Here is a 16,788-nt window from a genome sequence, read left to right on the forward strand (position 1 = left end):
GGTCTAATCACCTTTAGGTATGTATCCTCTTCAATTTACTTATTATATCATTGGTGCTAATAACTAGTTGTGATTAATGAATAAAGATATTTCCGGAAACAGGCCTGCACTGATCTCTGATAGGCTTCGGACAAGAGTACACACAGTTAGGGTAAAAAGCAAGTCAACAAAATCTTAAGTAAAATATGTTCTATCTTCCTACAATGGCAAATACATCTTCATAACACAACAAAACATTAAGAATGCCTTTGAAACTATAGTTTTAATAGAATTAAATCTGGCAAAGTATCATAAATGGCCAACTTTATTTTTTGGATATATGTGGTCTGTTTCTTGAATAGGCTAGTGATGTTTATACCCGTAGTCAAATACAGACCTACATAATTCATAAAATGTTTTATATTTAAAATTTATGTTTCTTGTTTGTATTTTAGCCAAATAAAGAACTATGTTGCTACAATCAAGATTTTCAAATAATTTTTGATCTCTTCTCTGTAATGTAATTTTTGTGAGTTATTATAGTTTTTAGATAGTTTTTTTAATTGATTTTCTTTCAGATAAACTTTACCCTCCCCAAACAAAAGTAAATGGAATTATCAGGGGGAAAAAAAAGAAAAAAAAATCTTTAGGTTTGGTGATGTAGTTTGGTGGTAGAGTGCTGGTCTACCATGTATGAGGCCCTGCATTTGATCCCCAGTACCACACAAAAAAATATATGAATAAATAAATAAAAATCTTAAAAAAAATTTTATATGTTGATGAATCTTTATTTTATTCATTAATGCTTATTCAGTGCTGAGAATCCAACCCAACGATTCACATATGCTAGGTAAGCAAGCACTCCACCACTGAGCCACAACCCCAGCCTCATAAATAAAAATCTTAAAGCAATATTTTGACTTGATTTGGAAATAATCATGTGCTTTCTATATTACATTAAAGTCATCAATGTATGTATCATGTCCAAATACCATAATAGGATTGCATATGATTAAATATGATCACAAGATATGTTATAAAATAATTTTATTATGTAAGTCTATGGCATACACTCCTCAGTTTTCACCATCTCTTAAAACAATTTTAGATCCATACAAGAATATAAAAAGTGTTATCATGCTTAACACATGTTACCCCTTTAGACATAGGTGTGTGTATGTGTGTTTGTGTGTGTGTATGTGTTTGACCCAGAAAAGCTATCTACAATAAAAGGGCAGCTTTATATCATTCAACTTAATATATATTTTTAAATAAATGAATAAAATCATATTGTAAACTATTCCTTAGCTGCCAACACCTCAAATAGCTCACTAATTGTGAGAATCTCCAGAACACAGAATAACAAAGAAGGAAGAAAGGAAAAACGAATACTCAGCACTCCTGGGGTAACTTCGTTATGCAAGAGCTTAATACATTTATGCTCTCTGAGAGGGAAGATTGACAAGTTAACTAATTTGTCTTTTTACTTCCTCAAGCTGTTCTGTCATTCAGATCCTCCCAGCACTGGAGCATTGTCTGTGGAGAAACACTAAACCACCAGGGCATTTGGACAGTTGTCTTCCTTTCTGAGAACACAAGACAAGCCACAAGAAGGAGTGTGTCCCTGGAACCAAGACAGTATTAGATATAGGAATTGTGGGTCATACTCTGCCAGTCCTGAGACCTGGACCTCAAAGCTAGCATCTCTAATAGCTTGCTAATGATCTTTTAAAGGCTGGTGCCAAGCAGTCTTTGAAAAGTCAAAGCATGACACAGGCTAAGAAATTCATATTGCCAAAGCATGGCTCTAATCATTCCAGCATCCTATTTATAGATATTCATTCACACACAGACTATAGTAAAATATGGCATTGTGAATCATAGATGATCAGACCCCAACATGACCCGCTGTCCTTCCCTCCTACTCTTTAACAGTCTCCTCAAGGGCAAATTGCAATAGAAACATTAGTATGTTCTAGATGTCAGACTCTACACATTCATGACTTCTACCTGATTTTAAAAGCTTGTAAGATGTTGTATTTACTTTTGAAACTTAAGAGACATTAAGAAATTAGATACTAAACAATTCTTTCAAGATTCCCACCCAGGTAAAACTCCGAGGTTGATGTTTCCCTCACCGAGGCAAGCTTTTCCCTTCCGCACAAGCTCTTCTTGTCCTGCATTTAAAACAGGCCCAATTAGGGCTGTGGATATACCTCAGTCAGTAGAGTGTTTGCCTCACGTGCACAAGGCCCTGGGTTCAATCTCCAGCACCACCAAAAAAACAAAAAACAAAAAAACACAGGCCCAATTAATGTTTGTGGCCTGAATTCACTTAATATTTATCAGAACCTCAAAGGAGCAAAGTTCAAGAGCTGTCAATTTACTATTCCACTGCTTTCATTAAAGGACTTCACTATTCCTTAGTATGCTTGCCCAGGAGATAAACATTGTCAAAAGTTTACCTTTTGTTAAGGCTGTTTTCCTCTTTGGAACAATGCTTAATTTACTAAAAGGGGGCTGACTTCACCCAGTGTGCTGCCTACAAAGTCCACATTGAATTGGTGCTGGCTGGTTCTCTCTGTTCCTGGTATCATGGCTTAAACTGGCCGTTTGCCTAATAAGGCAAGGATTTCTGTTTAGAGCTTTTTGATATTCTGAATAGTCTTCAGCATTTTTATGCCAGAGTGTGACAGTGAACTTCTAGCATGCAAGTTATTTCCTTGGCTTTTCTGATGAAGCTAAGAATAGAACAACTGGGAGGAAAAAAAGCAAGTATGTAAGGTTCTGGATTTTAGAGATTTTATGTAATTGTAGAGTGTGTACATGAGTTGGATACCATTGGTAACTTAAAAAAAATAGACAAGCAATAATTTAATATATTCTGGTAAAAAAGAATAAAAGTGAGAAGGGGCTAGAGAATACTGAATACCCAAACACATCACCCACGGAAGGAATGTGTACATTAACAGACTTTAGCTGCTACACTAATATGACTTTACTCTTTTACTGCCTTCATCCATTTGATTTCACTGTTCCAGGGTACCCTTGCCCAGGAAGATAAACATTGCAAATAAATGGGTTTTTTGTTTGTTTGTTTGTTTGTTTCAGGAACTTCCCATGAAACAATTCAAATCTTCAACATATAGTGCCAAGCCACAGTTAATGCACCAAGATTCTTTTGAATCTTTCACCTCAAAATCCTACTCTTATGTCTACAGATCATACATTATCATATCATGATCTGTACTTAATCCTAATGGTGCCCCCTTCGATTCAGAGATTCACCTTATAGCAGACTCCACAACTTCGCAAATACTCCAAGTTTGCCATATTCCCTTCAAGAAGGTGCTAAGACTCTGGCAAGATAGTATCTAACCAGGTGAGCAGAAACTCAGCTTTGTGTTGTCAATAGGTTTTTATTGATTATATTTTGAGGGAGCTGGCATTTGGCAAAAGAGAAATGGCCAAATTCAGATAATTGTTGATGCTGAGTAATGAGCACATGAGGGCTTATCATACCAGTCTTCCTACTTTTGTGTGTGTTGGAAAAGTTAAAAAACAAAAACAAAAAAAAAAAACAGCTAAAAAATCCCTGAGTTAAAGCCTCTCTGGGCTGGAGGCCAAAGAAGGGAGCTTCAGCGATGAGAGCTCAAGACAATGTGATAAGTTGATTGGGAAACAGCCCGGATCAGCTTTCTGTGGCTTCCCTCAATTTAAGAAGTGTGAACATGAAACTCCCAACTCGTTGTTAACAATATACAGCACAAACCCCTCCCTGCCCACTCACCAGTGCCACAAGGTAGACCCCAGCCTGCAACACTGTTCTTAGGAGCTCATGTTATCAAGCAGCAGGCAGTGTTCATGCCAGACCCCGGAGAGTGTGCAGTGAGTCCCTTTCTACTGTGTCACTTCTCATGATGGTAGGAAGAAGATAGATATTATGTACACAGGACAGGGAGGGTTCTATGGGTGTGAAATAGCATAGGAATCAGGTGGTTAGAAGAGTCCAGGGCCTGACTGAAAATGCAGACATCCCCATTGCCTCATAATATCCATGCATACTTCGCCAGCCACTTTTTCCCTCATGCTCTTTGGTACTTCTCATTACCCTTAGTTTTCTCCTTCTAAACCTTCTTCTTGATCTCAGTAGCCTCTAAGATCTTTGCCTTCTCTCCTTGTACTCCTAGACCTTCACTAACTCTAATGGAGGGAGATGTCATCTCAGTCCCCTCAGCTTCCTCTCACTGAAACAACGTCCTGAAGGGTGGAATCCTAGCTGTCCAGGCCTGTGCACAGAATATAATATACCCATCATGTTGCAAAAATTCAAGTCATTTTCCATTGGAAAACCGAAGCAACTACTGAAATAGTCCCTTTCTATTTCCAAAAATACAATTCAATTTTCTGATAAAGTTTTTGTGACTTCTTAGAAGCTTATACATAGAAACTACAAGTTAACAGTCTGTATATTGAGCCAATAATGTTTAGAAGTGCTGTATACCACTACCTCAAATTTGTAACTACTGGCCAGTCCTTTACCATGGTAGTTTCATTAAGCCATTTATTGTGTTAATATCATTAACTAGATAGAGATTTCATTTCAAAGATTTCCCCCCCATATATAGTTTTCTTTCATTTTTCCTTTATTCCTTTTTCCTCCCTCCATCCTTTCTTTCCCTTCCTCTTTTCTTTCTCTTTCAAACATGGGCCATACAACTTACATCATTTCTCCAAAAATCATAGGTTTTTGTTTGTTTGTTTGTTTGTTTTGTGTTGCTGGGGATTGAACCCAGGGCTCTGTGCATGAAAGGCAAGCACTCTACCAACTGAGCTGTATCCCCAGCTCCAAATCATAGAATTTTTAAAGCTCTTAAAAACCATCAAGTCTGGCTGTCCCATACCTAGTGTCTTCTAAGGCATTAAAGTCCAGAAAGGTTTATATATTCACCTCTCAAGGGCAAGGGTGTCAATGGTAGAACCAAGGCAGCTTCCAAATCCCAGAATGGTCTCTGTTGTGTACTTTTTCTTGTATTAATGTTGCTCTTTCAGGGTTTTAAGCTTTCAGTATTGTAGCAATCAGATGCAAAGTATTTCTAACAGATGATACACATTTTTCAAAATTTGTATTTCTTTATAAGTTGATTCTAGATATTCAGTTTTGCTCACTATATTGACCATTTCTAATCAATTTTGTGGCAGAAATTTAAATTGTACTGATTCTAGGACCTGATATTTACTACGGGGTTGAAAGTCATAACATTGCACTTGAAGTTTCAATTTCTTCTTGATTACTAAGAAGCTAGTTGGTTTCCGTGCAAAGTGAAACCTAGTGGTGCAAAGTGAAACCTAGTGACAATAGGCCTAGCAGTGATCTGAGTTGAATCCTTCCCTGAGGGATTGATACCAAATATAGAATCACAGCGCCCAGAGTGCTCCAGAGCCAAGGGAAAGCTGCTATCTGTGGATGCACGTAAACCACCTACATGCCAGGCAACTTGCAAAGGCCATGGAAAACAGAGCCAAGTCATTATCTGAAGGAGGTGATAGGACAATTATTATTTTGTATAAAAATATACTTAGTAATTAGAAATAGTTGTAGAGTAAAACATGATTTTTGGAACTATATTTGTTGTATTCAATATTAGCAAACATTATTCCTGACCCAATTTTACCAAAGTATGACATTGAATTATTTTTGCAATATGATTGGTAGCTCATACATTTTACCAAGTCTTGTTGGTTCACATTTGCAATCCCTTAGGGGAAAAGGCTAGGAAGGAGAGATAAAGGATAAAAAGAGAAGGAAGGACAAGACTATGTTTCTCTCCAACAAACTTCAAACTACTTCATATCTGAGTTTGGTACAGCTTTTATCTCACTAGTTAATACTAGCTTTGTAAGAAAAATGCTCTAAAATAGGATTTTCAATCTTTTTTTTTTCTCTAAGTCAGGTTTGATAAATGATGGCTGGGGTGTAGCTGAGTGTTTTAGTCAGCTTTTTCATTGCTGCTACAAAAAGATCTGACAAGAACAATTAGAGGAGGAAAAGTTTATTTGGGAGCTCATGGTTTCAAAGGTCTCAGTCCATAGAGAGTATGCTCCATTCCCTGGGATGAGAGGTGAGACAGAAATCATGGAGGAAGAATGTGGTGGAGGGAAGTGGCTCAAAAATGACCAGGAAGTAGAGAGAGACTCCACTTGCCAAAGGCACAACCCCAATGTCCACCTCCTCCAGCCACACCCCACCTGCCTTCAGTTACCAGCCTTCGGTTACCATCCTGATGGGGATTAATTCACTAATTCTGATAAGGCTTTCATAACCAATCATTTCACCTTTGAGTGTTCTTGCACTGTTTCACACATGAGTTTTGAGGGGATACCTGTTACCTAAACCATAACACAGGGGTATGAGCATTTCCCAGGGGGAAGAGCTGTAGTTAGTAATCCCTTGTTTCCATTGAAGAACACAGTTAGGAATGCATGTGTGTGAAACAATGATGTTATTATAGAGTAAAACTTGGATCTGATGTATTATTTAGAAATTGAATTATTCACAATTGTCAATATTTGACAAATGACTTCCAAGTGGCAATAGGCCTTACAACTAATCATTGTGTGCCACAGTGTTAAACCAACACTGCAAAGGACTATTGCTTGAGTTAGCTAAGTTAAATAGCCAGACTTTTTGTTCATTGAAAATATCAGAAATTTTGTTTGTCTTCTTAATAGTTATTTCTTTCATCCACCCATATCTTTGTTCATACATATGACGTGTATATATTGGTATCCTAGAAGGGTATATTAATGGTCTACTGATATGAGAAATATAGCTCTCTGCTGTCATGGCCCAAAGAACAAGTAAACCAAGAATTATTCCTAGACACATCATTGCAAATGCCTGTGACAGATTAAAGATTGTCATAAATTATAATTCTCCTCCCAGAAGGAGGTAAGCTCTTTTCTCCTGCCCTTGAATCTGGGCTGACTCATATGTTTGACCAATAGAGTTTGGCCAGTTCTAAGCCAAGCCTTTAAATTGACTACTAGCTTCTGCCTTGGTTTCTTGGAAGTCAGAAATTGTGTAAGATAGATTGCCCTAAAACCATTACATTGGAAGAAGTTCAAGCCACATGTCGAGGCCTTGAATAATGAGATGATACAGGGAGAAGCCATAGAGTGGCTATGTGAGTGAAGAAGCTATTTGGAAGGTAATCCTTCATCTCCTCCTGTTCTAGCTGACACCACATGGATCAGAGATGAATGGCCCAGCTGAATGATACAGGAATTCTTGACACTCAAAATCATTAAAAAAGTAAAATATTTGTTATGGGCCATTAAAATAATAGGGAACCAGAATAATATCCATGGCTTGAGAATTTCAAAGAGATCAAATTATCTGGTAAGAAGCAGACAAAAGCATTTTTATCAAGAGATCACTAGTGGAAAGGTGGATAGATTAACCTAAGGCAAAGTTGAGATGGCATGTATAAAGAAGGAACATATCAAAATTGAAAAAAAGTGGAGGTAAAGGCAACATGGGAGTAGAAAGCAAAACAAAAACTTCTCTTTGAAGGTTAAGGAGGAATTTGGGGGGAGAAAATACCCTTTTAACCTTCATAGACTGGGGAAATTTCTCCTGGTGAAGCTCCCACATTTCATTGTGTCCTGACTTATGTATACTCAAGGAAACACAAGCTGTCCTTCAACAGGGCAACTCGCTAAATTGCTCTCTGTGTTTGACTAGGGCTTCAGGTATACCACCTTACTGAGAGAAAGAGAATGCAAAAGGGGTTAGAAACGCTACTGTCACCTTGCATGGGTTTATGCCTCCATGTTTCCCGCCACCTGGCAACTCTGGGGTCCCCACTTGGCTTTCTCTCACCTAGCAGCACCTCAACTATTAGGTCTAAGCCCCATTTCTCATTTCTTCTCCTTTTACCTACTACCTTTAAAGAAATAATATCAACAGTTTAAATTTTAATATACTAAGTTATTACTCAATAATTTCCCCTAATTTATAAAAGAAAACATGAATTGAATAAAAATGTATTAATTACATGCTATACATTTTTGGAAGGACTTTGTCCACAGAGAACTGATTATGTGAAACTGGAAGGGATAGACACTGTAATTTTTGCTAAAATCTATATCCTCGATGACTTGGAAGGTTGAAGTTAAGGGTACAGAATACCAGATCAAACAATATAGAACTTCATGGAATATACACAAAGATGGTATTTATGTTCAACAAACCAATTGCTCTCCTGAATGGCACAGATACATCTCTGGTATTTTCAATAATGTGAGTCTGAAGTGTGATATAACTGCCAAAACCACTCTTGGAGATCTTGGGCCTCACGCAATGGTATATTGTTAAGGAGAAGGAGGTACAAGTTGCATTTCACTCTTCACTAAATAGACCACACTTGGAGTTATATGTCCAGTGTGGGGGCTACCCTTCAAGAGGATATAGTTGCACTTCATCCAGTACCACGTAAGATGCTGAAAGATTCTGTCATGTCTTATGGGCTTTTACTGAAGGAACTTGGGGCTGGGAGATGAAAAGATAAAGCAGATTAATTCTGAAGGTAATTCAGCCATGGCAGAAGTAAAAAGGAGCAAAGGAGGACTCAAGTTAATTGTTTTTTCCTTCAAGAACTATAGGATCTAATAATGGAGCTTTGTGAAGTATGAATTTCTGGGCCCTGATGATTTTAAGCAGGAGTTGGAGATTGTTCTGGAAGTTTAGGTATTAAAAAAAATCCCCATAGCACAGGAGGCTGAGGCAGGAGGAGGATCACAAGTTCAAAGCTAGCCTCAGAAGTTCAGTGATGCCCTAAGCAATTCAGCAAGACCCTGTCTTAAAATAAATATAAAAAAGGGTTGGGGATGTGGCTCAATGGTTCCCCTGGATTCAATTCCTAGCACCAAAAACAAGAACAAGAAGAAACAAACAAACAACAACATCAACAACAACAAAGAATAAGACCAGATAATTTCTGAGTCTCCACATCAATAGTTGGAATGTATTTGGTTATCTAAAAATTAATTCAAGCTAAGGTGTTAAAAATAAAATATGCTTTTCCCAAGAAAATTTTTATTTTAATAGTTTTCTAGGTTGATACCTCCACTACTATGCCCATATCCTGCTCCCATAGCAAACACTGCTGAGTAAACAATCCCAGAGTTCTGCTGGGTAGAATGGGACCACACCTCAGAACAGTGATTTGGACAGCCAGTACCACCAGCAACTGGGTGCATTACAGAAAGAAAGCAGTTTGTCATCCTTGCAAAGTGAAGGAAGGAATGTCTGATAGAGGAGAGTCTCATCACCTGAAGATAACTTATCATGGAAAATCCTACTTAAATTTGAATCTCTTAAAACAGAGGCTATACCTTCATACTAAATAGAAAAAAGTAGGGAGTTCAATGGAGCTTTATCTTGAATAAAATAGAAGTATTCATTAATTTCATTTCATAAGAATTTATTGGGTAGCTACCATAGTAGATACTACTTTTGGCCCTGGAGAAATAATAGTAAATAAGATCCAATAGTCTTTGTTCCCACTGGGGGAGGCAATTACAAAACAATTAGACAAATGAATATTAAATGCAAGATAGTTACGGGTTCTGTGAAGAAAATAAAGCAGAAAGAGTCATAGACAATACTAATTTAGGAAGGGTGGTTGGGAAGCTCTCCTTGAGGAAGCACATTTTAGCACATTTCAGCTGATGCTCCCGGCAAAGGAAATGATAGGTGCAAAAGTCTAGGGCAGGATCAGGTTCACCTTGTTCTAATAGCAGGGGCACCAGTGTGGTTAGAGAAAAGTTCAGTTGTCCCTTGGAGGAGCACTCAGGACTGCTAGGCCATGGCAAGCAAAAAAATAAATTACAAAAGTATTATAAAAATATTCTTATTTTATATTCTGGATATAATTGACATATTAAGTTAATTCTTAGAAAGAATGGTGATTAAATCTTGTCCATTACTGGAGTTATAAATAATTTTTTAGAAAAAATTAATAACTCAAAATGATAAACTTCACCTGACCTGTGATAACCATTGCATAACTGTAAAAAGGTAACATTTGCAAAATTAATTAAGCGTTTCATAAATTTTTCCAAAGACCACTCTTCATTCTTTTATATTTGATGCATCCCTTTCTGAATTGATATGTCACCAGCTTTGTCAATTTTTTTTACTCTTTGGTTGCTACCACCAAAACCTTCCTTGTAATTAGTTTTGAATGTGATTCAAGCTGTTCACAAATATCATTTTCAATGACTTCATGTGGTTCCAAATCTTTGTAAAAATTGAAATTTCACTTAGTAATCAATTTACATGGTATCTACATTTTATTTTCAGATGAGTCAGAGAGAGATTGGCAGACAAAAAGGTGGACTTGACATACACTAGCTAGCATTAATTAGGGAAGAATGTTTGAATGAAGACCAACAAAATAAACAGTCTGTTTCCAGTATGTGTGTGTGTGTGTGTGTGTGTGTGTGTGTTGGTATCAAGACTTTGCTTCGGTGGGCACCTTTGACTTCTCAAGAGTTCAAATATTGACTACTCAGATAATGAGGCCCCTTTTGTTAGGGTGTCAGGTATTGGGGTTGGCAGAGGAAAATATTAGTGGACAGGGAGTCAAGGAGAGTTTCGATTTTTTTTTAAATGGAAAATTATTGTTTCAGGCAAGAGTCCTCTTTTTCACAGGGAGGCCTGGTCATTCCCGAGGGTACTGGCAGGAAGCTACAAGTCACTATGTCCAGGCCAATAGAGCAGGCCTCTGTTGACTTCCTGTCATTGTGAAGGTTCTGGCTCCTTGCCCCAGCATCTTGCAGAAAGTGATTTCTCAGAATTGTCTGTTCCTCCAGGGATGTGCAAGTATTTTAAATTGAAGAGTCATAAAGTGAGCATAAAGCCATTCTGAGTAAGCTCATTTAATAAAGTTTTAAGTTTTATGACTCTTAAAAATTAAAAAAAAAAAGAAAAAAAAAAGCTATGTAAGGACTGTGACATCACAGGAAATAAAAAGAAAATAGCATCTATAAGTCTACTACCGAAGTACAACAGGTTTTTTCATCTTCTCAAACTTTGTTTATATACTATTTGTTGTACTAATGACAATGAGAATAATGATGATGAAGCTAGTATTAATCAGCTGTTATTTTTTTCATTTCCAAGAATGCCATAAGCTTTGTAAGAACCTACAAGTAGGCAATTATCATCTCTGTTTTACAGATCAGAAGATTGAGGCACATAGTGGTTTTCAAATTTAAGCTCCTGTTGTACTCAACTCAAGTTGCTAGTGTTTAGAGCTCCAGCAACTTTGGAATTTCTTTTTTGATCACTAGCCTATTGTTATACATTTTGCATATGGCTAGGTTAATACACAGAAATTTAAAATTTTCCAATTATAATAAACTATTTCTATTAAATCTGAAATTCAGTTATGGGTTTTGTTTGTTTGGGTTTTTGTTGTTGTTTTTGTACCAGAATTGAACTCAGGGACACTTAATGACTGAGCCACGTCTTCAGCCCTTTTTATTTTATTTTTTTACTTTGAGACAGTCTCACTAATTTGCCAAGGCTGACTTTGAACTTGTAATCCTCCTGCCTCAGCCTCTCAAGCTGCTGGGATTATAGGTGTGTGTCACCACACCTGGCTAGATGTCAGTTTTATGAGCACTGACAGAAAAATTAAAACGTCGAAAATTTTGGCATGTGAGTTAATCGTATTCAAAACTGGCATCTCTATTTTTCCTGTATTCACTTATCTTGTCTAAAATAAGTTTGTACATGTAATACCTATACTATGTATTTTACACATATATACATGTATATGATATATATCTACACTCGAAACTTTATAATAACAGGGACTATGTCTGTCTTGTTCATTACTATGGAATAGAGATAAACATATAGCATCGTTTGTTATTCATTAATTTTTCCCCCCTGCTATATGCAGGAACTGTTTTCTCAAAGTTCTCAGTTATATATGATGTTAACTGGTATGTTTAAGCAAAATATTATTTTACTTTTCAATGAATTTGAGAAGCACCGGTTTAAAATAGATGAAATGCTTTTCTTTTCTGCCAAGTCTCCTTTGTGAATTTATAACATGTCTCCTTTCAAAAACTTATTTTTGACCATGTAACTTAAAAAAAAAAAAAAAACAAAAAAACCTGAACCATTTGGGAGACTAGAATGCCATTGCCACTTTGGGAAATACTAGTCCAGAACTTACTTCTTCACAAATTTCTGTATTAATTTTTCTGCTTCTCCTTTTGAACACTCCAAACTGCTATTTAGATAAGCGAAGGGTCTCAAAAATAACCATATGCTGTGTGATATTCATTAGTACTGTCCTATGTTGAGTAGTACAAATCTTTTTTTTAATGCATTTGAAAAGACATTATAAAGACAGTTTTAAAACTGACTTAAGATAAAACCAAATATAAGAATTGGGTGAGTAGTAGAAATTAAAATGGTTTCTTACAAACTGCCAAATGACAGGATATTCTGGGACACTTTTAGTTTTTAACCATAATATACTATACCAACCAATTGTTTTCATCGTATATGAGTAGTACTTAAAACTTAATTTTGGTTCCTTCTATTCATGAATTTCTGAGAATTCTCATTTCTTTTTTGTGGTCTTTATTTAACACTTGACTTTATGGAATACATTTGTTATTTCATTTCATTTCCAAAATGTCTCCATTATTTTATATACTTGTCCAAGTCCTGGTTCAAAGTTCAAAGCATTACACTTTTCCATCCCAAATGGATTACGAGGATCCTTTACATGAGAAAAGTATGCTCCTTCTTCATACAGGAACAGCTGGAAGCAGTATGACAGCTAATGAGTAAAAGGGCTTTCTGGAAACTGACAACTTCTTGAATCTGTGGAAACAAGAAGGCTGGAATAAGACTTACATTCATCAGTTTCAATAAGTAGAACAGACCTCAATTTGTGATGAATTCAGTGAAGAGACTGTATCTGTCACTCTTGAACCTAGCTCATCTAAGTAAACCACTGTAGGTAGTTTAAGAACAAATATGCACAATATACTTATACATTCAGGGGAATGTATTCTAATTTAATCCGTAGAATTCAAGTTAAAAAAAAACACACTAGGCTTTTATGCAATCGATTTAAAGAATATTTGGAGAAAAGGAAGATTGCAAAAAAACTATTTAAACCTGATTTTCTTTAAAAAATTAATTTTGATTTTTTTCAAAGTATAAACTTTTAAAAGTTACAAACAGACTCTTACAAAAATATAGGCATGCACCAGAGATCTACTCATATATCAATGAGGAAAGCCCTAGTATGGTGAAGCTGCTTCCAAAACCATTTTGAGGATCTGAATATTTGTAGGCATTTATAATGAATGTTAGTTTAGTTAGATGCAAAATTGCTTAAATCCTGCAGTGCAATAAAACATTAAACGTTGACATTATCTTTTTTTTTTTTTTTTTTTGGTGGATAGGCTCAACAAAATGTGCAAGTTAACATGTGACTTCACCTGGGATATAATTAGTAACTAGTTGCAAAGTCAAAAACAAGTGTTTTCCTAGAGAATCAACTAGTCCCAGGCTGGACTTGTTAAACAATGTCTTGGTGTAACAATGGAAGTCATGTTCCTTATTTCCAAGTTTTGGGTAATTTTTCCTAATTAAAAAAAAAAATGTTTAAATCTGAGTTTTTCTTGTTGCTATTGTAATTGAACTCATTAGGTTGGATATTTGGACTAAAAATCACCATCTCAACTGCTTTCAGTAGTGAAGATAATAAAAAAGAGGGATGAGGATCTTTTTATTTTAAAATTCAAATAAGCATCTATCACGTGTGAGTGTTTCATTCCATATCAAGGTCAACATGGGAGGAGACATGAACAATGGAAAGAAGGCAGAACAAATACCCCCATGGGCTGAAGCAAGTGGGAACTGTCTTCCCTTCCCCCAACAGGGTTGCTTTTATTCAAGGGAACAGCCTTTGTGGAATCGGTATCTCCAGCCTTTTGTATAGGTGCCAGGCCGAGGAGCTTATGCAGGCACAGCAAGCCCCACCCCTTGCACCGTGTCCTAGTCACTAGCTAATGCCTGGAATAAATTCGCCACTCGCCCTGCGTGGGCTCATTCACAGCTTCGTCGTCCAGGGCTGGGCGCTTCCTCTTTGGGACTGAAATAACAGAGCACAGACAGCTCGGGCGTGATGCTGGGAGCTCTCCTTCCTAGGCTCTTCTTTTTCCTAGGCAATAAAAAATCAACTCGTAATAAAAATAAAACAAAACCTGCCAGCAGTGTCTCTCTCCCCCTTCCCGTTCCCTCCCGGCTTTTTCTGAACGATGGGTGAATCTTTGCAAGCCTCCATCCCTGGAGGGTGGGGTGGGGGTGGGGGAGGTAGCTCAGTAAAACTGGTAGGAGACGTCTGGAAGAAAGCGAGTCTCCCGGGTATTTCAGCACCTAGGCACAAACAGTGGGGCAGTCGACTGACAGCCCCCCGATTGGTGGGTCTGGAAAGCAGTGAATTCAACGAGGCGCCGAGCCTGGCTAGGTTGGGGTCGTGGGGGTAACTCTCCAGGTGCTCTTTGCTGGATCTTGGGGTCTGGGCCACCGGCGCGCCCCGCCCGGCTCTGTCCCCGCAGCCTCGCCGGCTGCCAGGCTTTGTGGTTCGCTCGTGCGGCTGGGCCCCTGCTGGGGGTGTCGTTACGAGCATGTGCAGACAGCAGCCCAAGGTAGAGCGAGCGTGCCGGGCAAGCCCTGAGACTTGCCTTGCAATGCCATGTTTGTGTATGTGCTCTAACTCCCGGAGAGCAATCAGGGAGACGGCTCCCCCGCCGGACTTGGCTCATGTTTTCTTGTTTCTGTTTCAGCCTTCAGGATAATTCCTTCAGCAGCACCGCTGTAACAGAGTAAGTGATTCTTACCATTAAAAATTAGACTTGCATGCCTTTCTCTGGAAGCAACTATCATGAAGGTATTCACCGTCCCCTACCCCTCTTCGTATTAGATGCATTGTCTCCTGTAATCTGGGACTGCGAAGATCGCCAGACATGCTGACCGATGGGGCCCAGAAATCTTTACAGGTTGAAGTCAGCATTTTAGCAGCTGCAGAGAGATATTAAAACCAGCTGGTTGCTTGCAGAAGCTCCATGCTCCAAGATGAGTTCTTGGAGCTCGAATTTTTAAAAAATCTATCTGACATGTCAGAAAGGGAGCTTGGTTGTATTTTGCCAACATTAGTGTCAGTTTCATGCAGTACAAGCTGTGTACATGTACCACAAATAGGAGATGGATGCGAAATGACTTTGAGTTTAATTTCCAGCATGGGATAAACAAACTAAACTTACCCTTGTTCTCTCCTGTCTACAGATTTTTAAGACACAGTGGAGTAAACTTTTCTTGCATGCTCTTTGTCGTTTTTGTCTTCTGACCTCAGAGATGTGGCTATAGGAGAAATGAGTTATCTGGTCCTACAGTGAAAGCTGTTGACTAGGGCAACTAACACTATTTAAACATGGGACGAAGGAGTACAGTGTTTTACTCAAGTCCAGCAGGCACAGTATTTTTTTTATTAGATATTTATAGTTAATCATTTTAAGTCTTGTCATCCCTTCCTTAATGTTTGCCCAATATTATACTCTACATGTAAAAAATTAATAGGTAGCTTATTTTGCTAATACTGTATGTAATTTATATAGACATATGTGTACAAACTATATATATGCACATCATTTTGCAATATTTCTCTAGGCTAATTTATGTTGTTAACTTCTGGGACCTTTTGTTAGAAGTGGCTCCTAACAGCTTTTTAGGAACAAGACAAGCATAAAGTTGTATTCTTAAATGTCATTTAAAAATATTTTAGAAGTTTGACACAGAAACCCCACTTAACTTGGGTGATGTTTACCGAAGTTTTCAAAAAAGCAAATAAATGTAGAAATGAACATCATTTGAGTTTCAGGTCCCACCACTATCACAGTGACTTGGTGATAGAGAGGTAAGATTCTACAGTACTTCCTATGCCCTCTATTTCCATTATTATTATTATTATTATTATTATTATTACTACTACTACTACTACTACTATTACTACTACTACTACATAATTTCTCTGTATTTGGATTGCGATTCTCTTAGTGTCCAGCTTTGAGCTCACTTAAGTAGTCACTTTAGGGGGAAAAAAGAAGTCAGGGTTGACTTTAGAAGATGCTCCTGTTAATGAGATTTCTTAGTAACCTGTGCTCCACTTTACTTTTCTAAAAGCATAGATAAAAGGAGAGATGTATGACAAAAGTTGCAGGGTGAAGATGAGCTCTTGACATTCTGGTTCAGGTGCACAGGTACTGCTCTCCTCCCTTTGCTGTGCTTCTAAGCACCAAGAGCTTTTCAGAACCTGATTCTCAGGAAGTCTGTGTGATTAAATCCCTGGAAACAGTCACAGGCCTAACAACTTCAAAATGGAAACTCTTAGTTCCATATTTCACATGCTTTTTTCTTCTTCTTCTTCTTCTTCTAAATTTTGGTAAAGGTTCTATGGTTAAATGCTGGAGAGAGTGTGGTGCCTTGTCTTTGGGTACTCCCCAAGGAGTACTGATTGCATAAGATCATGTTGTTACTTTCAGAGAAGTGAGAATGATTTATTTTAAAAGGCTCTGAGTGATAATTGGGAAGCCATCTGGCTAATATAAGAATCTAAGAAACATATTTGGAAACATACCAAAAGCTTCATAGGTATAACACAGCACAGACTAGGGTCATTTAAAACTAGTCATTGTCCAACATAACTC

General features: G+C 37.5%; 1 protein-coding gene across 6 annotated transcripts in view; it reads left to right on the forward strand.

Annotated features, from left to right (window-relative positions):
• The first annotated feature begins 14,401 nt into the window (after positions 1–14,401).
• The window catches only part of Fam13c (family with sequence similarity 13 member C), a 117,305-nt gene continuing 114,918 nt past the window's right edge, over positions 14,402–16,788 (forward strand). For 2 of the 6 annotated variants that reach the window (XM_046419766.2, XM_046419767.2), the window contains exon 1: positions 14,740–14,910. In XM_046419766.2, coding sequence (XP_046275722.1) covers positions 14,849–14,910 — 62 coding nt within the window. In that variant the 5' untranslated portion in view covers positions 14,740–14,848. The other 4 variants (XM_058578033.1, XM_046419768.2, XM_058578031.1 and 1 more) reach the window with 4 other exon arrangements.

Source organism: Marmota monax, unplaced genomic scaffold (genome assembly GCF_021218885.2).
Source record: "Marmota monax isolate L192 unplaced genomic scaffold, Marmota_monax_Labrador192_F-V1.1 WCK01_AAM20220418_F8-fsc00019, whole genome shotgun sequence".
Lineage (NCBI taxonomy): Eukaryota > Metazoa > Chordata > Mammalia > Rodentia > Sciuridae > Marmota > Marmota monax.